Consider the following 27,776-nt stretch of genomic DNA (forward strand, 5'->3'; position numbering starts at 1 on the left):
CCTAATTCAGAAAATCTCCAATCTAGGCAAGATAAGCTAGATGTTACTGCCTGCTGTGTATTATAATTCTAAACCACATCCAATTATGCAACTAATATTCTTAATTTCTCTGATATTGTTGTTTTTGTACTAAAAATCAGTATAAAAACACTTTGTAGAAAGCAAAGATATGGAAATCATATCTAACATAATTATGCCAAAGAAAAGCTCAACGAGTGCTTTATTTTCTATATGCCAGTATTTTATATATCGACTTTGAAAATCAGTTTATATATGTAATTATCACATTATTACTTATTGTATGGCACATTCACATCACATTTTGATTAAAAAGCACAAGAGATAAAAATATAAAATAGGAAATATAAGATCTAAAATATTTTAAACGTATATCTAGATTACAGATATAATGTTTTGCTTTATTTGTCACAGTCAGGAAGTCTCCATGATTTTGGGCCCCACAGTCGCAATTGGTATTTTGCCTCACTTATAGGGAGCATCAGCCCATCTACCATGGCCAATGCAAATTCAGTTCAGTGTTGTCCATATTGGTCAAATCCAGGTGGTTTTCTTGATATGCAAAGCAAGTTTTGACACTGTGGGGGGCAATTTTCTATCCAGTGCTGTTTCTGCATATTATGTATGTCAAAATCATCTGTATTAAATATTTACATTGGAAAAATATAATAAAAGAAGTTTGAGAACTTCAACCAACTATACAATTTAATCTCTAGATGAACTTTACTAAATAAAAAAGTAGTCTTTGAGTTAAACTTGTGGTTTCATGATCTTGTCTGGGCTTGGAAATTAAATAGATTTGGATCTAGTTACTACTTGAATGGAAAACATGAATGAACCAGCACTGAAGGCTAAACTGGGATATCAAAAAATATTCTGGAAGAAGACATAAAAAAATTCTATATCCATACCTGAAATACATTTCAGAAAAAAAAATTGGAAAGATAGATCAGGTGAGGAAACATGAAAGAAGCATTTGAAAAAGACAAATTCTCGCTCAGCTGCTCTTAAATATAACAAATATTCTATATGCATTAGAATCAAATTGTAGTTGACATACTAATGTAATGTATAGATAATGGTAAAGACTATTCAACCCAAGCTTTACATCTGGTGATTTTATGGACACATCCACACAGTTTTCTTAGAAATAGTATGAAAATGGTTTATTTCTATCCTCTCCCAGGATGTTTTTATGAACTTCTAGGCAAGCCTGCAACCTTGGTATTCCTTGGAACTCTCCCATTCAAGTACTAACCAGGCCTGAGGCTGTTTAGTTTCTGAACCCAAACAAGGTAAAAGCATCAGTGAGAACACATTAAATCAAGCACCACAACTCCTGTCAAATTAACATGAATTACAAATTATAAAAATAAATCCAAAACTAATAGGCTGACACGGCATTCTCCATTGTTGAGAATTTAATTTTGCAAGTTATAATTTACTATTCAGAGCCAATGAACAGTTTCAGCAATTGTGGTTTGAGAATGGAAACACAAAATATTACAGGAATCTCAACTGATTTATAAAAAATGGCTGAAATAACATGTGAAATTGGTTTAACCTGAAACATAATTATTATTCCAGAAAGTGGTTTAGGAAAGAGATATAGAAAATTACTCCAATAAAGATAATGCCAATACTTATCAAGCTTTGAAAAGATAATGTATTTTCTTTCTTTATTAATTCTTTAAATGATTATTTATTTATTAGTTTTTTGAATGTTATGCTTCAAGGTAAAGTGAAGACAAGTGAAAAATAGATCCGGGGTTCATTACAATCATATGTATCCAATGTTATAAGCAAAATATAATAGCAAAGATAGCAAAAATTACTCTCTCATAGAACAATTATCAGGAAGGAGTATATTAAAAGGCAGTGCTAAAATGTAAAACTTTTTATAATAGTCAAAACGTTTTATAATAGTCTCAATGCTTGGATTTAAATAATCACAAATGCTCAATGTTCATAAAGAGCTTACCTGACATTATTATGGAGGAATATAGTCAATGAGGATTCTTAGACTCTGCAGAAAATCATTACTGTTGCAAAATAGAGAGATAATATGGAAAGAGCAAATTAATTCCTAGAGCCAAGCAGTCATAACTTCAGTTAACTTCTAGAGGCACTACTAAAATTACATTAAATTTCTAACTCCAACACATACTTTCTCCATATGCTACAAGACCAAATATTATTTTTATCTGGCAAGTGTTGAATTCATATCCTGATTCTTGTGCGAATCCTGCCAATATAGCCAAGTAGTTCTAGTTATATTCAAATTGATACATTTAAAAAAATAATTGCAGCTAGTTGGGTGTAGTAATTAAGGCACCAAGCTAGAAACTAGGAAACTGTGTTCTAGTCTCACCTCAAGCACAAAGCCAGTTGGGTGACTACTGCTAGTCACTTTCTCTCAGCCCTGGAAAGAAGACAATACCACATCGCTCTGAAAAACCTTTTCATGAAAACTGCAGGGATTTGTCCAGGCAGTCTCCAAAAATCGGACATGATTGAACAGAAGTTTTAAAAAATTATAAGGAGATTAACATAGTAATATATTTCTTTAAAATATCCTTATTTATGCAACACAATATTAACCAGTTAAATAAGCATAATATAGTGTAAAATTAGAATTGTAAACCTTGTTTGATCATTCATAAAAGATCATTCATAAAAGTATAAGCATATACACATTTTGAAGTTCTTTAAATCACTTATGTCCTGCCTAATTCAATAGGTTCCAGGAAGCTGACAGTAAAAAAAACCCTAAGCAGCAAAGAAGTTACTTAAAAGTTGTTTTTGCCCCAACACTACACAACTTCAATCTTATCAATGTCATCAGAGTAATTCTAATCTATTTTTTAAAAATGCATCTAATTAAACATATGTACATTAGAAATGTCTGCCAACAAGAAGTTTGAAAGAATGCAAATGAAAATAGATAATTGGGTACCACTTCAGTGGGAAAATAGTGTTCTTTGCACCTTGGCATATAGTCATGCTGGCCATATGACCACAGAAATGTCTTTGGACAACGCTGGCTTCCTGCACTAAGAAATGGAGATGAACACACACACACAACACACACACACACACGAGTTGGAAACAACTGGACAGGGAAAACTTTACATTAGAGAATTAAAACAGCTGATACCGGTACAAGAAAAAAATTGAGGCCAGCAAGAACAATGTAATCTGATATGTGAAATGTATATATGGAATTGGAAAAGGTAGGATTGTACCTAGTTGAATTTTGTTAATGAAGGAAGTGTTAAGATCATGCCTGGTATCTATATTTAACTCATCTGCAAAAGTAAAGAGAACCACTTTTGAGCAAATATTAACTTGAGAAATTAATGGCATTTATGGAAAAATAATATACAATATCCCAATCCAATAAACACTTGACTGGTAAATCAAAATTCTATCTGCAGCTTAAAAAGTATACATTAATTACAGCAACAACAACGATCCTATATATTTTGGAATATGCAATATGCAACCTCCAAAGTTAAGGATATAATTCTAGGAAACCTCTGAAACTCATTTCCAAATTGTACATTTCAATGCGCAAAAGGGGAAATTATTAAAAATATGATTGGAAAGCAGTTATCATCCAAAGTTCAAAAAAAGGGGGGAGGTGTTGTTATTAGTGAAACAAAGGTAGTACACATTGAAAATCTTCTTTACATCATTTAAAAAATTTCTGTAGCAGTATTAGGCCACACAAATATTTTTCATGTTATTAAAAAAGATTTTCTCTGAATGCTTTCTTTCACTAATCTATATTTTTCCATATTAGTAACACACCAAAAATATAACTTTAGAAATAAAAGTGAAAAGTCACCAACTACTTCACAATGAACAGATGGCCTTTTTGGAAGTGAGAGTAGATAATGTGAAATAGAAAGAAAGCGAAGAAGTGTGGGAGGGATGTAGACAATTACCAAAACAGTATAGGTAGTCCTCAACTAACTGTGTTGCTAAGTGAGACAGTTGTTAAATGAATTGTGCCCCGTTTTATTATTTTTCTTGCCACAGTTGTTAAGTGAATCATTGTAGTTGTTAAGTTAGTAACATGGTTCTTAAGTGAATCTGGCTTCCCCATTGATTTTTGCTTGTCAGAAAGTTGCAAAATGGGATCATGGCAGTCCAGGACACTGCAACTGCCATAAATATGAGCCAGTTGCCAAGCACCTGAATTTTGGACACGTGATCATGGTGATGCTGTCATGGTCATAAGTGTGAAAAACAGTCATAAGTCACTTTTTTCAATGTCGTAACTAAATGAATGGTTGTAAGTCGAGGACTACATGTATGCAACCAGCACTGAATGTTTTAAACAAGTGAGTCAGAAAATTGCAGTGAGATCTATGAGTCACTAAATGGAACAAAAAGTAAAAATTTTCTGTAAACATAAATTCCTACTTGATTAAAGAGAAACCAATATTTTTCACAAAATAAAAAGTGCTAGTGCTAACATATTGTAACCCGGTGCTACTTTGCCTTTTCTCAGTTTTTCTCTGCAATAAACAGATTATTTTAGGAGAATGCATCTTGGGTGAAATAATAGCTTTGATTTAAAAAAAATAAAATAAAATTGGGATTCCTACTAAGTAGGTGTAATTCTGACAAATTCTGAACCCCAAGCCTCAAGCAATAAGGAGAGGGGAATAACCCTGCAGAGAATATTGCATTTGAGAATAGTACCATTACATGAACTACGGGATGACTGTCTGCACAATAATATTGGTTCTACATTATGGGTGAGAGGGTATTTTGCAACTACTACTCCGTTATCCCTGTCCTCAAAACCTCAATTATTTGCTTTCATAGGGGTGGCATGATAGCAGTGTTCCAATATCTAAGGGGCTGCCACAAAGAAAAGGGGTTCAACCTATTCTCCAAAGCACCTGAAGGTAGAATAAGAAACAATGGATGGGAACTAACTAAGGAAAGAACCAACCTAGAAATAAAGGAGAAACTTCCTGATAGAAAAAAAAAAAACAATCACCAGGAACGGCTTGCCTTCAAAAGTTGTGGGTGCTCTATCACAGGGATCTCCAACCTTGGCAACTTTAAGCCTGGAGGACTTCAACTCCCAGAATTCCCCAGCCAGCAAAGCTGGCTGGGGAATTCTGGGAGTTGAAGTCCTCCAGGCTTAAAGTTGCCAAGGTTGGAGACCCCCGCATCACATGAGGTTTTTAAGAGATCTGACAACCATGTGTCTGAAATGGTGTAATTGCTGGACCAGAAGACCTGCAAGTTCCCTTCCAACTGTTATTTTATTCTCTATAAGATGGGTGAAAAGTCCGCCCCCCCCGGACAGTCTGTAAGCAAGAGCAGGTGCTTCCTGCATTAGCTTTGCTTCAGGGAAGAGCATCCCTCCCCTTGAAATACGCTGCTTCCTTCCCGTTTCCCTGCCCGCAGATCTTAACGCTGATGGACAGAGAGAGAGAGGGAGGGAGGGGAATGGATGGATGGATCAGGTCATTCATGAAACCTTGGGACCAGCCCGACCGACTTCCCAACCCCTCTTAGCTTCGCAAAACCTGTCCACCGTAGGATTTACCCATAGTTTTTTCCCCCCAACGATCTGGTTGGCCGATTCTTCGGTTTACTGTCCCGCTTCTCCTCCTCCGCTTGTCACAAGGAGGGAGACGTGGCCCTCGGTTAAGCTGCCCACCAACCTGCCCCGTGGCTCTGTCTCCACGGGCTCCATTTCCCTGCCCTCGCTACCTCCCAGCCTCCCTCGCTGCTGTTGCTGCTGTTGCTGAACGGTGCCGCTAAATAACATCCCCACGCAGCCTCCCCTCTCCCAGCGGACTCTTACCTCAGGACGCCCGGGAGGACTTGGCAGCCCACCCACTCCCCCCACCCCGTCCGTCTCGTCAGCACTAGCTAAATCACAACGCATGCGCGGAATCGAAGGATGGAGGAAGGAGCGGCCAGCAGAGAGCATGATGGGAAGCGTAGGTAGATGGGCGTTATCGCTAAGATCTTCACCTTAACAATAAAGAGAGCGTTTCAAGATTTCTCTTGACGTCATTTTCTCTTTTCTGTCGGACATTGAAGTGGTCGATGCTCATCAGAATCTTGCCCAACCCGGTGCCCGATTTCCATTGCCAAAGTGGTAGTGTTTGTGGGAATTATGGAAGATAATTCTAGTAGATCTCAAGCGTACTATCCTGCGATTTAGGGAGGAAAGGGGCTACGGATAATTATGATTTATTAGGGCTACCAAACCCCGACAAGGCACTCTATATCTGGCAGCGCTTAAGACAACCTGGCACAAATAGCCCACTGTTACCATAGCCTTAAAAAGAAACCCGATATTCCTGCGTTGTATAATAGGAAATAAATGACAACAGGTTTCAGTGTATACACGCAGTGCTTTTTTGATTCCCTAAAAAAGATTTAAATGGAATTAATCCGATTTCACTTTCAACTTTATTATCTCTCCACTTCTAAACATTTTATGAAGACAAAGTCTAAGACTAACACATTTTCCCAGCTCTTGTATGTTCTTATTTGTACCTTTATGGTACTTGGAGCAAGCTTTTTTGCCTCGTTTAATCATTTGATACGTAGACATACCCATCACACTATGTCTTTCTGGGTGAGAAACATTACAGGGCACGGAAAATAGGAAATAGATGATAAATTAGATAAATGGGTCAGTGATGGATAAAATAGCTAAAACTAGGTGATACCAACACCATTCAGTACTATTTTCCTTTGCTTGTTTCCTTGCAAACCATTTTGGTTCCATCCATTTACCACTTTAACCATTCACTTTTATTGTTTAGAATTATTTTTAAGATCTTTAAGCCATGACTTTTTTTTGCTCTTCCTCTTCCTGTATTTGCTTTTCCTTTATATATTTGCTTTGTAATTTGATCTTCATTCATTCTCCCTGTCACCAACTTCCAGTGTACTTATTTACCATCCTTCATATTCAATGTTTTTCAGAATACGTGAGATCAAATCTCTGACAGAGTTTTTATAACCTAAAATTTAATAAAAGGTGAAGTACACATTCAGACTCATTTTAACAAATAGAAATGTGTATTTGCACACCAATAACTATATGACAGCTGAAGCAGAAAAGCAAAGTTCCAGGCTATCATAGTTTTTCCATAGTTCTGAAGATATCTTGAAAAATTTGGAGATGCAAAGTCTACCTGAAGTGCGCTGATGAACTATCAATCTTCCAAAGCAGTCGGAAGCTTCTCCACCAGCAAGTAGGAGAAATTGAATCTATGCTTTTTCAAAGACTAAGAATTGTAATTTTATTTTTCTATTTCCTTGCTGGAACTGTCTTATTGTATACCTCAGCCATTCCCATTTTGTGGCTGAGGGGCTGAATAGATTATGTATCAAGAAACACTTGACAGGCTTCTTTGCCTGATAATTGCTAATGCAAAAATATTTGTGTTATTTTGGCCTGACTAGTTTGTAAACATCTGAAAGTTTATAATTACAACGTGAGCGCTAATTCATCTTCATGTGTCTCCAGAAGTCTGCAACATCATACTTTACAGTCCTATAGCAGAACCATCAAAGAATTCATGTTAAACTGATTTAATTCTTAAAAGTATTTTATTACTCTTTCAACACAAGGTCCCCATAAAACACTGATTCAAAGTGACAGTTCTATTTTCACATCCATTTTGCTCTGATAAGGGATCAATGCTGGTTTGACTTCTTCATTCAGGAACCTTGTCACCTGTTGTGAAGAAACAACAATCTAGTTTAAGACCCAATGAATTATAATCCTTTATAATTTGCCACGTTTTTATCACCATATAAAAACTATTTAGCTGTCACCACCCTGACATATGACTTTGTCTTATATATTCTATATGAGCATGTTTTAAAGCAGGGGTGTCAAACTGGCGGCCCGTGGATGCGTCACGTGCAGGTCACGCCCACCCAAGCTCTGCGAATGGGAAAACCTTGCAAAACATCATGTGATGGCAACATGACGCAGCAAGTTTGACACCCGTGTTTTAAAGTGTCCTGGAAGTTCAAGTGGTACAGAATTTTGCAATCCCACAACAGCTGAGCAACTCTGATGGAGCAACTTCATTGGCTGCTGGCTTATTTATACAGATACAGTTCAAACTCCTGGTTATAAAATAAATCTCTACAGTACTAAGCTTCAACAGTACTTAGAAGTAAGCTATTTGAAAGATACACAGATATCTTAAGATTTGAGTATCATTGGAGACATGGAAAAAATACAAATTGCAACTATTTTGGAGCTGCTTCAAAACTTGGAAAATTAACTTGTATTGTTTTTCTATCATTAGACAAAGACAATTTTATTCAGATAGGTTTCCTATGATAAATTGCTTTGGCTGCTGATTTGGATTTTAACTGGTTGGAGCAGTGTCTGCTTTCACTTAGCTGATGAGTTCTAATTATAGTTTAATGAGTTCTAATTATAGTTTAATTGTTTTTGAAAGTAACACTTTTTCAACTTTTAATTATGGTTCATTCTTAGTCCCTTATCTATTTTTGTTGAAAATTGAGAAATGATTTCAATATATAAAATTGTATAAACAAAAAGTGCCAACAATTTTCCTCATTGTTATTATATAATGCTTTATATAGAAAGTATGGACAGTTTTTGGTCTATAAATCTGTATTAAATCAGTATAACAACTAATTTAGAATAAAAAGTCCAGGATACATTAGGATAAAATGAAATATCAGTGGATTACCCAAGAATTTAAGAGAATGGCGGAGGAGATTTGGCTAAAAAAACCAACAGATTAGCATATCAATTTTAATAAGAGTAAATCTGAATTGGGACATAACAGTCATCAATTTAAAAAAACACTTTTTTCAGGAAAGCTAAAATTAAGAGCAACCTAATAAGGACACTAGCTTTTTCTGCTTTTCCCTACCTGTTGGGAAGCACGGCCAGTGAAAGATATAGGCTCCAAGAGAGTTTCCAATTGCCCATGGATAGGGTTAAAATAAGGATCAGCACGAATTCGTGCAATGAGGTCATTATCACCTCCTTCTTGCTTCACAACAGCAGCTGCCTGCTGGGACAGAACCCTTATCTTCTCATGACATTCCTAAAAGGTAAAAAATGGACCAAGTGTTACTCCTATAACAGGAAAATATTACATCCCACCATTAATTATGAATACAGAGTTTAGGAAACTCATCCTAGATAGCCCATCTTACAAACAGGATTTGGGTGTATGAGAAAACTATTGCAATATTCTCTCTCCAGTGGTGTCCCAAATGATTATCAGATTTAATATATTTTTCTTTTTAATTTACAATCTGCAATGAGACAATAAAGATACTTCTAAAACTCTACATTGTTTTATAGAAGAATTTAAATTAAAAACCAGTCAAACAGCTTACATTGTGCAAGGTTTTTTTTCCAGACCTTATCAGTAGACAAATATTTAAAAAAAACAATATATTTCCACAAAATCTTTATAACTCCTGTTTCTTGCATATCCGTTTCTTAGGAGCTGATAACTAAGCATATGTAATTAACTACTTACCTGGCGATTTCCCCCAGCTTTCACCATAGCCATGATGATATTTTCTGTTGACATGAAAGGCAACTCTTGTTCTATATGCCTTGCAATTACCTAAAAATTATGATATAAATCTTTATAGATTGGATTGTTAATATGGTCTCTTACTCTTATTTATTCAGCAGATGGAACACAGCCCTATGATAAAATACATCCTTTTTTTATGCAGAGGATCTCAGCAGGTAGAAAGGAAACTGTAGAATCTTAGATTTTTTTTTTTTATGCTCCTTTAATCCCTTGGTTTCAGGGTTGAGTCAGGCAACTGAGTGGATCTGAGTATTTACTGGCCAGATGCCCTTCCTGACACCTATGTGGAGATTGCAGGACCCTGATAGAGGAAAAATCTGCCACCGCCTAGGATTGAGCTCTCAATTTACTGAGTGGGAGGAGAATGTCTTCATCTCTAGACTACCATGCTACTCAACTGTAGAATCTTAGATAATGCTTATATTTCTAGATGACATGTTCCTCAATACAAGCATAGAAAATTAACCACAGAACAGGTGCAAGTAGTTTCTTCAAAGCAAAAAATCATAACATGTTTTTATGCAACAAGGAAGCTTTCACTCCATTTGAAATGTACATGATAAATACAGTAATTAATAAATCAGATACTGCTTCAGTTGTTATTCTTGTCCTAGGGTGCTACACTTTCATTCTTATAACTGAACTGTATGACCTTGTAAAATATTTGAAAGCATATTTATTTTTTATGTATTTATTATTTTACATATTTAAATAAAAAATCAATTTAGTAAATGTGATTGTTTAGAAGATTTGGTGGGGAATCCTACCTGGATGGTGCCTAATATTAATCATAGTCTTACTTTGTACCACACAATATAATTGCTGCAACTCTAAGGTTGTCAAATAAAACAATAAAAGAATTCAGTAGGATTGTTTTTAAAGATCTCTTATAGCCCAATGCTGTAAATGGGACAATGGGGTACAACTTTATTTCCATATCAGTTCTTCCTCTGGAGCATACTGATCTTGCTGTTTCAGGGGTGTTCTAGGGTCTTCTGGAAGTCAGTCCTCCAAAAGAAAAATGGCTTGTAGATGGATAGGCCTGTATGTAGCTGGATTACAACTAACACCACAAAGTGCATCTGGCATGGAGGATTAAATTGAACACATACCTATATTTCATTGTGGAAAAGTGAGTGTTCACTGTCCCTCTGCTTTTACTTCTTACCTTAGGGTATACTACAAGACCTTCAGAGATATTTTGCAGAGTACTGAGTATAATATCAGCAGTAAGGAAAGCTTCGGCTAAACATACACGCCTATAGAAAAAAAACAGTACCAGGATAAAAAAAAGTAACTGTTTTAATGGCTCAGTGTTTGTTAATCTGATTGTTATTCATATATTCCTCAGGGTACAGAGATATAAAGAATATTTTACCAGTGTTAGTTTTTCAGAACCAATGCTTCAATAGTGAGCTAATAAATAAAATATAAAAGGTGCTTTATGGCCCTTCTGTAAGTACTTCTGATTGTCATAAAATGTTGTACTGGCTCCTTCCCCTGCAGTCATATTTTGGGCACTTGGCAATTGGCTCACATTTACAACTGTAGCATCTTGCGATAAAATGACTGTGATTTGTGATGTTTTTGCTGATTTTTGGCAAAAAAAAAACAGCCATTCAGGAGAATGAGTTTGCATTCATGAGTTTATGATTTGCTTAATAATTATGTGATTTTTACTTATAACTGCATGATTTATTTGCTTAACGACCACTACAAATACGGTTATAAAATTGTTTCCGATCATGTGGATGCCTTGACTTACAACCAAAATTCTGTATCAATCATGGTTGTAAGCCAATGGTCTGTATTATTTTGCCTAACTCCCTGCATATTGTAGGAGCCCTGGTGGTGGAGTGGTTAAATGGTGGTATTGCATTTGAACCTGGCAGGGCTCAAGGTTGACATAGCCTTCCATCCTTCTGAGATCAGAAAAATGAGGACCCAGATTGTTGGGAACAATATGCAAATAATGCTTCTACTTATATACCACTCAGAGAGTACTATAAAGTACAGTGGGACGGTAAATGCTAAATGCTATTGCTCTATTGATTACTATAATATATTAATAGGTAGTCAGTGCTATAGAAAAAGTAGTCTATTTGGAAGGATGCTTCACTGAAACTAGAAGATTACCTTGAGGTCTGGATGGCACAAAGCATGTTACAATCAACCATATTTTTCTTATAATTAATTTCCTCCTATAACTTCCAAATACACATCAAGAGCATCTCCACTTCATGTAAGTATATACCTGTTTGCACTGTCATCCAGTGTACGCTCAAACCATTGCACAGCGGCTGTCTGAAGGGGATCCAGGACAAGAATCATAAGATGGCGAGCTAGACTGCAACAACGTTCTGAACGCATGGGATTCCGTTTATAAGCCATGGCACTTGAACCTTTAAAACAGTTTTAAATAATGGCTCATCATGAGACAGAATAGTGAAAATGTAAAATGCTGTAAAAACCAAAAGCCTCAAATGACTGAAATCTAACTTGGCTTGCAGTGCAAATATGGGACAAAGTTTGCTTTAACTCAGGAAAGAACGTAAGGAATCACTGTGTTCAAAGAATGGGAAGAGCATACAAGATTCTTTAAAGATGCATACTTATGGCTTCAAAACTATAAATCAAGAAGCTTCAGATTTTCAGGAGAGATATAATTTTTCCTTCGACAACTTGCCAATAAAACAGTAACTTTAGATTTGCGTTAAATGGCAATGTAAATTCCATTAAATTTCAGTAGAAATCATACCGGTATTTGTATTCTTCTCTGCAATATTTTTACATAAAAATTATAAAATTAAATTATCAGGAAATCATTTCTAACACTTGCTAAGTGCTATAATTATTTTTTATTTTTTATTATGTTAAATAAAGATGTCATAGACAGACCAATTTAAAAAGTGCTGAACAAGTTAAATAAGTAGAATGAAATCCTATTTTACTCAGTGCTTACCAATTTGTTCTTTCTCAAAAGGTTCCTCTATTTCTTTGAGGTTGGCCAGAAGGCGGATATCGGTACATATCTAGAGAATAATAATTAATATAAATTCACATGTAAATAAAATCTCTAAGAATTAGCACAATAGTAATCTTGAAAGGAGTGCCATTTCCACTGTTGGATGTTTGCATTTTTAGAGGCAAGAGTCAAGCAAATGATCTTAAACTATCTTATTTATTTATTGGATTTATAAAATTTAAACTATTTAAAGCTCAGTTTGTTCTTTATCATCATCTTCAGGGACCATGGCAAATGTAGATGTGACCCAGTGATATCTGCAATGTGGATAATACTACAGCAATTAGTCCAATTTTGGGGAGCATTGGAGAGGTCCACTAAAATTGGTGCAAGCACCTCCAAAACTAAATGAACTTTTCTGGAGGCTTGTAAACAAGCAAACAAAATCATGCTACCAAAGTTTATCGATGTTGTCAAATGGAGCTACTTAATCCGTAATTTGTTTCAATGTCTTTAATTGCTGGTCACCTTGGCTGTGAGTTGTAATTTAGCAAAATCACAAAGCTACTCATTTGCTATCCATACATTAGAGCTTCTCTCTACAACAATACTTGTATATGTAAACTAGTTCTTACCTTATGTATAGTTGCCCCAAGACTTGCTAGAACAGAGAGAACTTCAATATCTACTTTGCGACTATATGTCTGTCCTGTGATGATATAAGCCCTAAAATAAAATATAAAATAATATGAAGTTCAAAGAGACCTATGATTGTGGAACAAACATGCAAAAATGCATGAATATCATGCCAGATCTATTGGTTATTTGATTCTTAAATTATATTAGCCTTGAATAAGGGTGAAAGACATAGAAAAATTGTATATTTGTACAACTCAAATTTGCATTGCAGTAAGGCAGCAGCTAAACACAACATTGGAATGCTTTCAACAAGATGAGAAGAGCAAAACTGAAAAAAGGAATAATAGGATTTAAGCTGTAAACAACTATTTATAAGTATACTTCAAAATAAGGCCTAAAATTAGTAGGAATTGTTAACTTTAGAACATAATATTGTAGGGCAGCTAATTTTTAGAACAGCAAAAATCCCTCGCTAAGTAATAGAATATATATGAAAAATTCCAGATTCAGATTTTAGCATCTCTAAAAAGGAAAAGATCCTTTCTGAAATTTCAAGAAGCCTCCAGCAATCAGTGTAGGCAATACACTGCTCTGTTTCTTGTTAAGAAAACCTCCTATACTCCTTAGAAGGTTATGCTTAAGCACATCCTTAATATTAAAGGGAGGGTTTTTTTAATGTACCGCTTAAATCCCGCCATTGCAGTCACAAGTCTGTCCAGCTCCTCCACCTTAGGGAAAAAAACAGACAGGAACCTCAGAATGCAGTGACTGAAAAGAAGATCATGACTGTGCTAGCCAGATGGTTTCCCTTTTAACACCATTCTAAACTCAGCATATTTAATGGATGAGAGTCCTATCTTGTAGGCAACTCCTTTACCGCCTGCACTTCTGGTTAACATAGCATTTCCAGGCCCAGGAAAAGTCATCCTAGCATAAAGTTTTGGGATGTGGCCAGAATGAATCTGCAGTTTTTATTTACCAAATGTAGAAACTGTTCATCTCCCTCGCAGAGAGACTCTGGAGGGATATACAAAATATGAAAAACATAAAAACTATGTAAAAATTATGTAAGAGGCAAAATAGTTACAATTCAACATTAAAACTTAAAATGTGGGGAGAAGGCCTTCAGGGCACTAACCAGCCCCATGGCTGAGTGCTCTTCTGTGAATACATTCTGATCTTTTTTTAATAAATATATAATCTTGATATATTCATTTAGCTACTTCTGACATTGTTTTTCAATGTTTTTTCCTAGCTTGTAAGTGGGTTTATATATTGCCTTTCTCAATGTTTATAAGGCAGTATATGATTCTTCACAAATAAATACTTAACTAGAACACATTTAAGTGAAAGGCCAGGGCATCCTTACTTTACTGTGATCCCCTTCAAAAAGCTGCAAGAAGCTGGCCTGGGTGCCAGTTGTGCCTTTCACCCCACGAAATCTTAATTCATCTCGTGCTCTTTCAAGATTGTGAAGGTCTGTGCAGAGATCTTGAATCCATAAGCAACAACGTTTACCTACAGTGGTTAGCTGGGCAGGCCTAAAACATCACAAAGACAATTATTTAAGGACGAGTGCATGAAAGTTAACGTTATTACAAAATGACTGTACTTCTCCAAAAGCAGTTCCATCTTAGTTAGAGAATCTGATAAAAACAAACTATTACTCTTAAGCTTAATAATAGCTATCTCTTAAATTAAATAAGAACCTCCAGATTTGAAGGCTTGGGGAAGGGATATTGAATATTTTACATGATTGCTAATCAGACAGTAGCATATTTTATATGCCATTGGTTTAAACATGTTGGGGGAAAAATCACAGGACAGAATTATAGAATATGGGCAGCAAAAGACTATGTTATAGGAAACATGGCAATTCATGACAGATTACTGAACTGGCATTTAGTGAAGGAAATAAAACACGGCTGATTTTATAATGTTCACGTGAGCGGTGTTCTTGTTACAAATACTTTAACAGGACTAAATATGATTTATAACATTTTTGCGAACAGATAAAATCTGTATATTGGAAACCCTCCCTTCCTCAGCATGTTTTTGCCAAGATGAAATTGAATCTTGGTGCTTGGAAATCAATAAATTGGAGTGTGTACTCATAAACTTTATTGTCCTTAATCATGCCCCATAGAAGCTGAATGCTATTGATGCATACCATAGATGAAACAGAAAAGGTAGCAGCCATGTTACTAAATAATAAACAATAAGAAATTACTTACTGGTAGTGAGTGAAGCCCAAGGTGGGCAAATTGGCATACTTTTTAGCAAAATCTGCCAGACGACTGATTATTGTGGCAAGCTATAATGAAAGGGAAGAAGAATAACAACATACATTAAAATAAGAGAAGCATCATCATCATAATCTTATTTACATGGTTCATCTTCATTATCTCATTATCATGGTTCATCTTCATTATGTATATGGAGAATGAGGAAAAACCATTTAAATCTGCAATGGTTGCACAAGTTTCCCCCAACTTTAAGCCTTGTTCGCTGGCTGCAAATGAAAAGAACAGGCATGGCTACTAGAACCTTTGTCAGAAGTTTAAAAGATTGCTGGAGACATTGAATTTCATTGGATTTTTATCCCATTTTGGAATTTGTTTTCTTAGAAATCTCAATGCCATCATGGATCAAACCCTCTTATAGATCTTACCCTCTAGGGCAGGGGTGTCAAACTCACATTGTCACGGTGGCGTCACGTGGTGTATCGGGACTTTTTCCCCTTTCGCTAAACCAGGCATGGCCAGCACGTGACGCATCCAGCCTGCAGGCCAGGAATTTGACAGTCCTGCTCTAAGGAAACATCTCGCTCCCACCCTCCTATCCTTTCACAAAAGTGTAAAGACACAGCTCTGCCAGTTATCCTGGGGTGCAAATGGCCATGCTGGAGGTAGTAGCTGGATTGATGGCAGACTCCACCTCCCCCCTTATTCTCTGTTGGTAATCATATAGTTGAATTCATTCTTTTTTGGTAATCATATCGTTGAATTCCTTGTGTTCTTTTTCATTGTTTATTTTATTATTCTATTATCTTCTGTTTTGTTCACACTCTTTTCATTGCTTCCTTTTTATTGTTGTAAGCTGCCTAGAGTGAGAGGCGGCAAATAAATTTAACAAAAAATAATAAATAAATAAATAAATAAAATAATAAATAATCTGATCCCTCTTGCATCTGGTATAATATTGTGGTTTGGGATGCACAGATTGGCTTAAATAACTCTTTAGAGCTAGTGTGCCTTTCAGATAAATTTATTGTCTCACAACTTCATCTATTTATATTTTTTCTTACAACTCCATGAGGCAGAACATAAATCTGCAGGGGCCCTAATTGGGGATGGCTACTGTACAGGTAGGTATGAAATGCATTAAACTCAGGAGGAAAAAGGTGTAACAAATACAGAAGAGCATAATATATTTAATCAAGTCTACTGTTAGAATTATTAGTACTAATTAGTAAAGTTCCAAGTCAGAAAGTAGGGTTCTATTCCCCATATGTACTGCACAGAAAATCAAGCAATGCCCTGAATCTGCTCTTTTCTCCTGAATGTTCTGCCATTGCCTCACAATCTGTTTCCAGTTCTATTTCTATAGTTAACTTCAGCAAAGAGCCATTTGTCAATCAAGAAAGCTCCTGCCTTATGAAAAAATGAATGTTACCTTGGGAAGAAGCAGGTTGAATCCATCTCGAAGAACTATCAAGTCCTAACAAACAGAAGAATTTTACAAAGTCAGATAATATAACCTTTATTATCATTTTTTACTGTTGAGCACACTGACATACATTAAAAATGAAATTCTGTTGCCTGCTCTCAAAAGAAGTTATATATCTATCCATGCACATACATAACACATATACATAACAGATACAATTCTGTTTAATGTGTTTGTTGAAATTTATTTTTCAGTGTGGGTTGCAATTGTATAAATTACTGTAACAATAAATATATTTACAAAAATCTAAAATTTCAATGAACCTAAATGTTCAGATAAATATTGATTAGTCCAGTGTGAATAAGATTGCAGTATAAGCACCCAACAAACTGCCAAGTGACTAAAGCTAAAATAGGATTAATGGGATTTTCTAAACAGGTGATAAAATTGCGCTAAAAGAAAAAATGGGAACTCCAAAGAACTTAATCATTTCATTTCTGAGGATGTAGACTGATGCTTCTATCTGAGCTGGATTCTTCAGGAGCAGGAGCAGATGAACCGAGACAAATAAAGGCAAAATAACTGACAAACTAGCAAAAAATGAATACTCCAGGCTAAGTAATATCTGCTTGAAGATATGTGAAATCATCTAATAAAAGCACAGGTAGTCCTTGATTTAGAGACTGTTCAAAGTTACAAGGTTGTGGAAAAAAGTGACTTACAATTACTCCTTGCACTTACAGCCATCTCAGCATCCCCACAGTCACATGATCAAAATCCAGTCACATGATCAAAATATTAGCATGCATTTATGATGATTGTAGCATCCTGAGGTCATGTGATTCCCATATGAATTTTCCTAGCTGGCTTTCAACAAGCAAAGTCAATGGGGGAAGCCAGATTTGCTTAACAACCATATGATTCAGAACAATTATTGTGATTTGTTTCATGACTGCAGTGAAAGAAATCATAAAATTGGATGGGACTCACTTAACACCACCTTACTTAGCGATGGAAGTTCAGGTCCCAACTGTGGTTGTAACTCAAGAAATATCTCTAGTTTATTTATGTTTAGTTCAAATTTGCACCTAATAGCTGGAAAATTTAGTGTAACTCAAGTAGTGATAAGTAACAGAGAGTACAGAGAAAGTAATCAAGCTTCTTAAAAAAATAAGTCTTCTGAAAAGGAGCCAACATAATTTCTTAAACAAGTCTCATTAACATTCCAAACTTTTCTGAGGGTGTAAACAAGGAAGCAGCCAGAGCCAATCCAAAACATATTGGACTTTCAAAAAGCTTTTGCCAAAATCCCTCATCAAAGTCCTTAAGCAAACTCACCAACCAGGAGGAAAAGGACTGAGGCTGTACTAGTAATTGGTTTAAAAACAGAACATAGAGAATAGGACTAAAAGGCTGGTTTTCTCATTGGAATAATGCACAACAGTTTTATAAGTCCGAATGTGCTTCCCCACTCCCTCTCTTTATCTTTGTGGAAATTAGGGAGAGGTTATCTGAGAGGTTTACTCAAGTTACAGTTCTGCCCCAGAATCAGGCCCCTTTTATCTGACCATTTCCTTGTTAGTGGCTCTTCTTCCCATCCCTCAAAGCAATTCCTTCTGCCCTCAATACTGTTCAATTATCTCAACATACTGGAACTCCTCCCAACACAGATAGTTCAAGAGGCATGGAATAAGTAATTTTTTTAAAGTATGGAATAAATATAATTATTAATAAAATATGTCTTAATATTTTAGCATTAGATGCACCCATGCCATATAGCATATTGGATTAACAAAATACATTAAATTTATATAACTATCCATCCCAGTAGAAGTAACTCTGGTGGCATAAAATACTGCATAGAAAACAATATATATATATGTGCCGGCTTCCAGATAATTGGATGATCCACCAGATAATTGGATAATCCACCAGACTGTCAATTATCTGGAAGCCATCCAGGCGGGTGCTTATTCTTCTATTGGTACCCGCCTGGATGAACACAAAAATGCAGTAAAAAAGCTGGAACACACTTCCTCACTAGTCCAACACATGAAAGCCACAGGTCATAGCATCAACTTCAATGGCACCAAAACCCTAGCCACTATAGAAAACCCCAGCCACAGAATTGTCAGGGAAGCCATAGAGATTGAAAAAAGACCTGAAAGCATGAATAGAAGAGATGATTCCACCAGACTGTCAATCATTTGGAAGCCTGCACTCACAAACAAAAAAATCTCCACACCACAAGCCAGGCAAACACCTGGGCACAAACAGATCCCCCCTGATACCTCCAGCTCAAACACACCCCAACCAGGCACCCAGATGAAACCTAGCTTCCTAACAAATGATAGCCGTCCATTTACTCGGAGCCAAGCTGCATTAAAGGCCTCCAATAAAGGAACACAATGTTGCCAGCCAATCAAGACACAAAAAGAGCCACAAAACAGACAGAAGATATTAGAGACACTAATCAAGCAGAACACAGCAAACTCTGAGACCAATAAAAACAGACCAAGACTCCCAACCAATCAGGATGAAGAAAAAACCATTCTGGCACAGCAGTAGGCTAGCCCCAAATTTAAAACTGAAACCACTGTAAAAGTCTGATTCACAGACGAACACAATACAGAAGCCTGATGATGGCAGATGAGATTCTGCTGAAACGTTGCTACAACTTTAAAAGCACAACTACAATGACGTGGGAAAATACCCGAACAAAGCTGAATACCATACATGTAAGTACCCGCAAAAACTTAAGAAAACATATATATATATACACACACACACACACACACATATATATATATGCATTTAAAAGTAAAAATCAACATTAAAAATTGAGAATTGAAACTAAAATAAATACAATCCCAAGCAGAAGGAGTGATAAATATATCCACCTCAAAAGTGAAGCTGTCTCGGGTTCCTTGGAACCCAAAGGCCTGGTGTCATAACCAAGTTTTAAGGAACTTCTGGAACCTCAACAAACACAGTGATTCAATAAATTTATTTTGGAGTGTTGTTTTACCGTATTATCTCCCACATAACAAGAAGTTGCTCCAAGGTGAATGATTCCTGCAGCTTTTGGACAATAATGGGCAAATGTATGTACGTGAGCCATTACATCATGACGCAGTCGTTTCTCTTCCTCTGCTGCCATTCTGAAGTCTATGTTGTCCAGATTTGCTTCCATTTCCTTTATTTGTTCATCTGTGATGGGCAGCCCCAATGACTAAGAGGGAAAAAAGTTTCTTTAATTAGAAGGTACATGATCCTGAATTTAAGGCAGCCAAAGGACCCTCAGTTTAAGGCAGCAAAAGTAGTTATTTTGGAATTTTTGGCAGAAATAACTCTTGTAACTTTCACAATTAACTAAGAAATGATAGTTAAACTTCAAATTTCCAACTAGAAGAAAACACCCATCCTACTTTACAATTTGAGAATTATTTCTATTTGTACAATTCAATTTAATACAGATAACCCCAGGGGTGGGATTCAAATTTTTAACAACTGGTTCTGTGGGTGTGGCTTAAGTGGTGGGCATGGCTTGGTGGTCATGTGACTGGGTGGACATGGCTTGGTGGTCATGTTACTGGCTGGGCATGGTCAACTCAACATCACTCAAAGCGAGGCACGCATCTCTTCGCCCAGCCTCTCGTGACTGTGGGGATGCTGCAACAGTCGTAAGTGTGAAAAATGGTCATGTCACTTTTTTCAATGATCACTCCACACAAGCAAAGTACCAGCAAAGAGGGGACAAAAACTCCAAAGAAGTTCCAGAGACAGGAAGTCTAGTCCTGCCAAGAATGTAATAAGAGTTAATGGAAAGGCAGTTTCTGTACGCAACACCAGAATGTTTCCTTCCAGCCTTCCTTACAGGATTAGGCCAGTAATTTATTCTAACAACCAGTTCTCCGAACTGCTTAGAATGTTAACAACCGGTTCTAGAGAATAGGTGCGAACTGGTAGAATCCCACCCCTGGATAACCCTCTTCTAATGACCATTCATTTAACAATGGTTCAAAGTTACGATGGCTTCAGAAAAAGTGAAGTATAATCCATACTTGAAGTTATGACCATCAAATCACTCCCTTGGTCACATGACCACAATCCAGATGTTTGGCAATGGTCTCATATTTAAAACAGTTGCAGTGCCTTAAGGACACATGATTGCATTTTATTCCTTCCCCAGCCAGCTTCCAACAAGCAAAGTCAATTTAAGAAGCTAGATGCATGGTTCACTTAATAACTATATTAACTAGTGTGGTGATTTGCTTAACAATTGTGGAAAAATAGTAATCAAATCTGGCCATATGATGATTCACTTAATGACTGCATTGCTTAGTCACTAAAATTCTGGTCCCAATTGTGGTTGTAAGTCAAGAACTACCCGTACCTAATAATTAGACACAGAACATTTATTTATTAAACTTATATGTTGCCCATTGTCTAGGCAGGTTACAATCAATGAAAGCAACAATATGAAACAAAAGATAGTAACACTAAAATTAATACAAAAATGTACAAAGATGGGAAGGAAGAGGGCAAGATGCACACAGGGAGGTCTGGGGTCCTGTCTTAGTCCAGCTGCAAATGATATGTTCTCACTGGCCAGTAGGCAGAACCAAGTCTTCAGGCCCTTTTGGAAGGCCAAAAGAATAGCCGTGGATCTCACCTGGGGAGGGCATGATGTTCCAGAGGGCAGGAGACATGGCAGAAAAGGCTCTATCTATCTAAAATCAACATGACCTGATACCACGTAAATGTCCCAGTAAATTTTTTTTTTAATGTATGGTATTAATTTTATTGAAGATTGCAATTACAACAGTAAAGGTACAAAGTAAAAAGTAAAGTAATAAAAACAGAAGGTGCAGAAAAGAAAAAGAGAAAAGAAGAAAATAATAAAGAAAAGGAAATGTATAAATTATTTCCTTTTACCACTGCAAGTATAAACAATTTTAGTAAATTAGTATTTTCTCTTAAAATAGTTGATGCCATCATTCAGATTTGATGCACCCAAAATGTCTACATAAGTTAGAATGTTTCTCATATGTAAAACTAAACAAGATATTCCTTGATGTCTTGATAATAAGATAACATTTTTCTTATATATTTAATTTACCATAACTCATTGTGGCTTGCTGTTGACATCTTGCCTCTTGCTGTCCTGGAAGGAAAGACTACCTTGTAACAAGTGACTATGTTCTTCCAGGTCATATTTATTTATTAATTAAATATATTATGGCCTCATAGTCCAGAAGAGCCTGGGTAGTCTATAATAATCAAATATACAATTAACAGCAAAAAACCGTAAGACAAAATGTGACCACTTGGACTAAAAAGCAATTTAAAAAATGACAGGGTACCATGGACACACCAACCCCATGCTTGGGAGTAGAATCAGATCTTAAGAGGGTGCCATATTTATTTCTTAAGGGTGGGGGGAATGATGTTTTGGGGAGCAGAGCAATGACAGAGAAGGCAGTCTTTCTTGGTCCCAGAAGATGACAATGTATCCACAATACAGTTTAATCCTAGTCATATTTTATTATATTGCCTCTTTTAGAAAGAGTAGAAATTATTGACACTTTTTATTTGACATTCTAGGATGCACAGATGGCTTTGATATTCAAGTGCTGGTGACTGATCAGTAGAATTCTACATCCTTAGCAATGGTCAAATTCTGTTATGCTGCATTTAGGGTCAGCAGTCAATTTCTGATCCTGGATAAGAATTTTAGCTTAGTTTAGTTTAATTTAATTTTCTTTCTTTCTGGCATTTATTTTATATTCCAACTGTAGGGCACATTTTCCTGGCAGTAAACTGAATAAGAAGGAACCCAACACCCTCCCCGCTCGCTAATAACTGAAATCACATTCTCCCATGATAACTGAAGGAGGCATCTTTTACTAACAATTTAGTAGAGCCTTGATGAAACAAACAGGTGCACATGGTATTTTCTTTCAGTTTGAATCTGAAGATCAAGATCAGAGTTGTGACTTCTTGGGAATGCAGATAGTTAAAAATAACAGATTCCCTTTTCAAATTAGGGCACAATATATACATTAGAATACAATTTGTTTTCTTAAATCTTGGTTTGATACCAAGCTTTAATCTGATAAGACAGCCAACTCTGTAATTAATACTGTATAAGATCTAAGATGTATTGGATACCCCTGCCTAACTGCATCTGCTTTTTTGTTCCATAACTACTTTTTTTTAATCTCCAAATAATATTATAAATTAAAAGATACTCTCGGTATGAAGAACCAACATAGCTGTGGATTTTCAATAAATGTTTATTTAGCCCCCTTAATTTGACTTGCCTGGCTCGTCTATCACAATGTTCAGCAACATACTAACATACTGCAGAAATTTACCATCCACATACATTTCATTGAATACCATTTGCTTTGTTACACTAAACAATGCCCCTTTAGGACGAATAAAATAGGCAACATAAAACTGAAATGAAACAGGCTGTTTAAGGCCTTCCGGCTTAGGGTGTGGAAGAAATAAAGAATTCCTAAATTCTACTGCATTCAGTCTTTGCTAAATAGGAACTATAGGTGTCTGTAATAATCTCCCTCAACCTGGTGCCCACAGAATGTCTCAATTTACAATTCACTTGTTGACTAGGAAGTATAAGCACTGTAATTCAACAAGCAAAAAAACAACCCCCTGTATTATGGAAGGCTAGAATAGCATGAGAAGCATTTGTCTAGGGGGAATGAACTCTCATTTGCTTTGTTAAACTGTATAGTCCTTTCCCTAAAACTGCTGGCAAAGATCTTTGTTTTGCAGAATCCTTTACATTTCCAACATTACATTCTTACTGTAACTTTAGGACATTTCAGGGGTGAGACTCAGACAGAAAGTAAATAATAGATCAATCTGAAAGTTTAATGCATCTGTAGATCACCCTAAAGGAGGGAGAGGGAATTTATGTTGCAAAGGATGCCAAGACTCCCCCAAGCTTGCCCATCTCCAACAAATTAAGAATAATATAACACTCATGAAGAATTCAGGCAAAGGAACTTCATAGTGGCTCAGCAAATTTAACATTTGGAAGATAAAGTCAACTTGGTTAACTCCTGTCTTACAAAAAATGTTTCTGAAATGAAGTATATATTAAAACATTATTATGACTTAATAAAAGTTATAATTCTTTCTAAGTTGAATAAAAATAGAGCATGTAATATGTGACACACAAAAAACAAACAACCTAATGTGATAAACAGTTGAGAAATTATGTTCAGATTTTTGCTACTTTTCTCTTGGCAAAAAGTGAACTATTTTGAAATACATTTGCTTCATACCACATGTACAATATGACATTGTAATGATTAATTGAATGCAGGCTGAGAAAACAGAAACTGTTGCAGGTGATGCAATTCACAAACTGCAACTTTCAGGGTTAACTTACCATTGTCAAGTTATCTCACAGCTACATGTGAAATCTGTTTGCTTAAATCAGTTTTTTATGTATTTAGAAAGTGTAGCTACATCAAAACTGTTCTCCAGCTGGTAAAGAATGATGGTAAAGAACATAATCGAGATTTAAAAACTTGTTTAGAAATTTGAGAAAGAGGGTAGAAAAAAATCCTTAAGGACAATATATAGTACTTACTAAGTACTAATGAAGTTTAGGCGAATGAAGTTTTAAAAAATTACTGGAATAAAAATGAAGAATGAGAACCAAGAAATAAAACCAGTTAATATTTCCTAACTATATGCCTTTGAATTCCTACAAGACTTCTCTGCTCAGGGATTTTTGTATACATATTGCTTAAACAATATGCTCTTGTTAAAGATATATTCTCTTCTTCCAATAAAGGTTGTTTTATATGGGTGGTTCTTCTTAATAACTATTTGTTCAGCAACTGTTCACGCTTATGGCAAAGCCGAGTGAGTGGTAGCTATGATTGATCCTCAGAATTCTGGCTGTCCTCAGAGTCATATGATTGTGATCTGGGAAGTCAGCGCCCAGCTCATGATTATAATGAAGCATCCCATGGTCACATGATTGCGGTTAGTGAGCTTTCTTGCCAGCTTCCCATATGCAAAGTCAATGGGGAAGCCACCAGGACGTCTGAAGTTGGAATCATGTGAGGTCCTTGTTTAAGGACCCATGTGGTAATTTAATCATGGCATTTTGGATTATCAGAATTACCATGGCTAAGTGGCACAATAACATGTCACCCTTTATCCTGTTGCTTGATAACAACAATTCTGGTCCCAATTGTCATTTTTTAAAATATTGCATACACACTAAAGGGACAGTCATGAGTGTAAATGAAATTCAGTGCAGATGGAATTTAGTATCAATTTTATATTTTAAAAATGAAACTATTCACCTTTAGGAACATAATACACATTTTAAGACAGGCAGATAGGAAGAGGAGCAATGAGAGTGATACTGTTCAAGAACAAAAGGACCTAAAAGCAGAGTGTTACTGTTTTACTAAGCGGGATGCCCCAGCAAGAGCTCAGGACTGAAAGACTCCACTTGACTATTTATTGGGACAGTTACAAAAGATTGTCTTATTTCCTTTATGACACAATCATACATAGTTATTAGAACTGTTAAGTTTATACTTAGGGTTGTCCAACTGAGAATATGTTTTATAGACTGCATTGGAGTTGCATGTAAAGCTGATGAATTCATCTAAACATGTACTGTTTTATATTTTAGTACTCCCTGTATGTCTTTGTATTCTATTCAATTGTACATTATTTCATCTCACACCCTTAATTTTATCTTATTTTATTTTATTTTATCTTACCTTAGCTCATTTAATTGTGCCTTATTGTGGCTGATGCCCATTGTTTTGATGTGGTCAAGAGACTAATCAAAGTTATATTTATATGCTGGGGGGAACAGAACGAAATTAATGAAAATGTGTACAAAAATTATGGAGTGCCTTGTGCCTGAGATGAGGCTGCTTTCTCCCATACCTTGTTGCTTTCCAGACCAACTTCTACAACCCCCACCGAAATGTGCTGACCTCAAGTTCTGTAGCCTCTACCCCGCTGGCAGGGGATTTGGCCCATCAGGCCTAGGAATTACCGGATTGTAAGAAATGTGACTACGGTATTGGTTTCCGAGGGTTTCAAGCTGCAAATACGCATGAATGGAGCAAAAAGGGTTGGAAGAAGCAACGCTTCCCGCCACTCAAGCGATTGCCTGCCTCTCCATTTAAACACTGACATACAGCATTAGGGCTATTCCTCCCGAGCTGCCGTGATCCGCATGACCGCGACCCTGAAACCTCTAAGCACCAGTCTAGATTATCCTAATCTACCAACCATGCGGACCCCGCACCTTCTCAGCCTGGGCTAGATAAAGCCAGAGCCTCCGCCAGGTGCTGAACTTCTTCCTCTCGCTGAAGTTATAGGCCATGTCGGGGCTGGCATAGCGGGAGACGAGAGGGGAGCGGTAGCGGCCGAAGGCGTCTTCCTCGCCAGCGGAATTCAGAGAAGCCATCGGGACGGGCTGCAGCTGAGAAGACTCGTCGATCGCAAGTTCAGCGGAAAGGCTGAAGTCGGCCGAAAAGCGGAATAAGAACAGCAGCAAAGTCCGGCCTCCGTTTGGCCCAGCCTCTTACCTTTCCCACCCCTTCCTCATGGCGAGAGATTGGCCCGTAACGAGCGACGGCCGCAGCGACCTCTGGTGCTTGGGCGCCGCCTCGATCGGTATTGCTGCTGCTCCTGGACGCTTTGGGGTGCGAGGAAAATCGGTGGTTGTCATATAAACTTGGCAACTCTAAGATGTGTGGAGTTCGTCTCAGAATTCCCCAGCCAGCATTCTGGGATTTGAAGTCCACACATCTTAAATTTGCCAAATTTTCCCTGAAATAAGGAGAAATTGAGAATCTGCTGAATTTCAATCCCCATTTGCTGAGGAGAGATGTTTCTGGTTTTCCTCAAATATCAACTTATCACTCCAGACAGATGATAGAATTGTGTCTTTGGGGAATATGTTTTCATTTGAGTGTGGTGATAGGTTTCTTTCTCCTCACTTGTCTTTGAATACTATGACAGTATCCAGGTAACTGTTAGTCTCCATGAAGGTTCCTTCCTCTCATCTTTAACCCATTAGTAGGCCTCCACTTACAACAGTTCATTTAGTGATTGTTTGAAATTACAACAGCACTGAAAAAATGACATGACCGTTTTTCACACTTACAGCCACTGCAGCATCTCTGTGGTCATTTGTTTCTACATTTTGATGTTTTAATTTTGTAAACATGCACTTACCAATTTTGTGTATGTGTGTGTTGAAGAAAAGCTAAGTCCCAAAGGAACTGTGCATAGGAAAGAAAGCGATTGGCCACTGCTTTCCTAGAATACAAATGTGGGAGATCATAGCAGCAGGGAAATAGAGTATATATATCCTACAGTTGAGATTTAACAATTTGCAAGTCTAGGGATTTCTTAAGCTGTTTAGAAGTCACTTGATATGAGTGCAGCATAGGGGGATCCAAAATGGTAAGTGTATATATGTCCTAGACCACTTCTGAATATCACTTATAGTACTCATACTACTACTGATAGAAGTCAAAAATATTGTACTCGAGACCTAGAATAAGTGCATGAAATTTAGTGGAGGAAAATTAGTGAGGTTCCTCCACTAAATTTCATGCACTTATTCTAGGTCTCGAGTACAATATTTTTGACTTCTATCAGTAGTAGTATGAGTACTATAAATGATATTCAGAAGTGGTCTAGGACATATATACACTTACCATTTTGGATCCCCCTATGCTGCACTCATATCAAGTGACTTCTAAACAGCTTAAGAAATCTGAAGGTCTAAAAAAAAATAAACCAAACATCCTAATCTTTCTCAAAGGGCTGACACTACCAGATTAAAGAGGTTG

General features: G+C 36.5%; 2 protein-coding genes across 3 annotated transcripts in view; both read right to left on the reverse strand.

The window, feature by feature from the left end:
* The window catches only part of SGSM3 (small G protein signaling modulator 3), a 27,235-nt gene extending 21,283 nt beyond the window's left edge, over positions 1-5,952 (reverse strand). Inside the window, exons 1-2 of the mRNA XM_026694827.2 lie at positions 5,855-5,952; positions 2,000-2,060 (exon numbers count right to left, since the gene is read on the reverse strand). Coding sequence (XP_026550612.2) covers positions 2,000-2,006 — 7 coding nt within the window. The 5' untranslated portion in view covers positions 2,007-2,060; positions 5,855-5,952. The remainder of the gene's footprint in view (positions 1-1,999; positions 2,061-5,854) is intronic.
* Positions 5,953-7,604: 1,652 nt separating this feature from the next.
* Positions 7,605-26,431, reverse strand: ADSL (adenylosuccinate lyase). Of its 2 annotated transcripts, XM_026694833.2 has the most exons (13): positions 26,219-26,431; positions 19,922-20,125; positions 16,900-16,944; positions 15,459-15,538; positions 14,594-14,765; positions 13,906-13,952; positions 13,221-13,311; positions 12,583-12,652; positions 11,875-12,022; positions 10,789-10,879; positions 9,558-9,647; positions 8,937-9,113; positions 7,605-7,750 (listed from the first exon to the last, which is right to left on the reverse strand). In XM_026694833.2, the coding sequence occupies exons 1-13, from the start codon at positions 26,378-26,380 to the stop codon at positions 7,664-7,666; spliced, it is 1,464 nt and encodes a 487-aa protein (XP_026550618.1). In that variant the 5' UTR covers positions 26,381-26,431; the 3' UTR covers positions 7,605-7,663. The 2 variants fall into 2 exon arrangements, with proteins under 2 accessions (XP_026550618.1, XP_087824417.1); XM_087968291.1 differs by lacking the exon at positions 19,922-20,125.
* Between the last annotated feature and the right edge of the window lie 1,345 nt (positions 26,432-27,776).

This window comes from Notechis scutatus, chromosome 6, assembly GCF_049901735.1.
Source record: "Notechis scutatus isolate UNSWTSFEM ecotype Mainland chromosome 6, rNotScu1.2, whole genome shotgun sequence".
Taxonomy (NCBI): Eukaryota; Metazoa; Chordata; class Lepidosauria; order Squamata; family Elapidae; genus Notechis; species Notechis scutatus.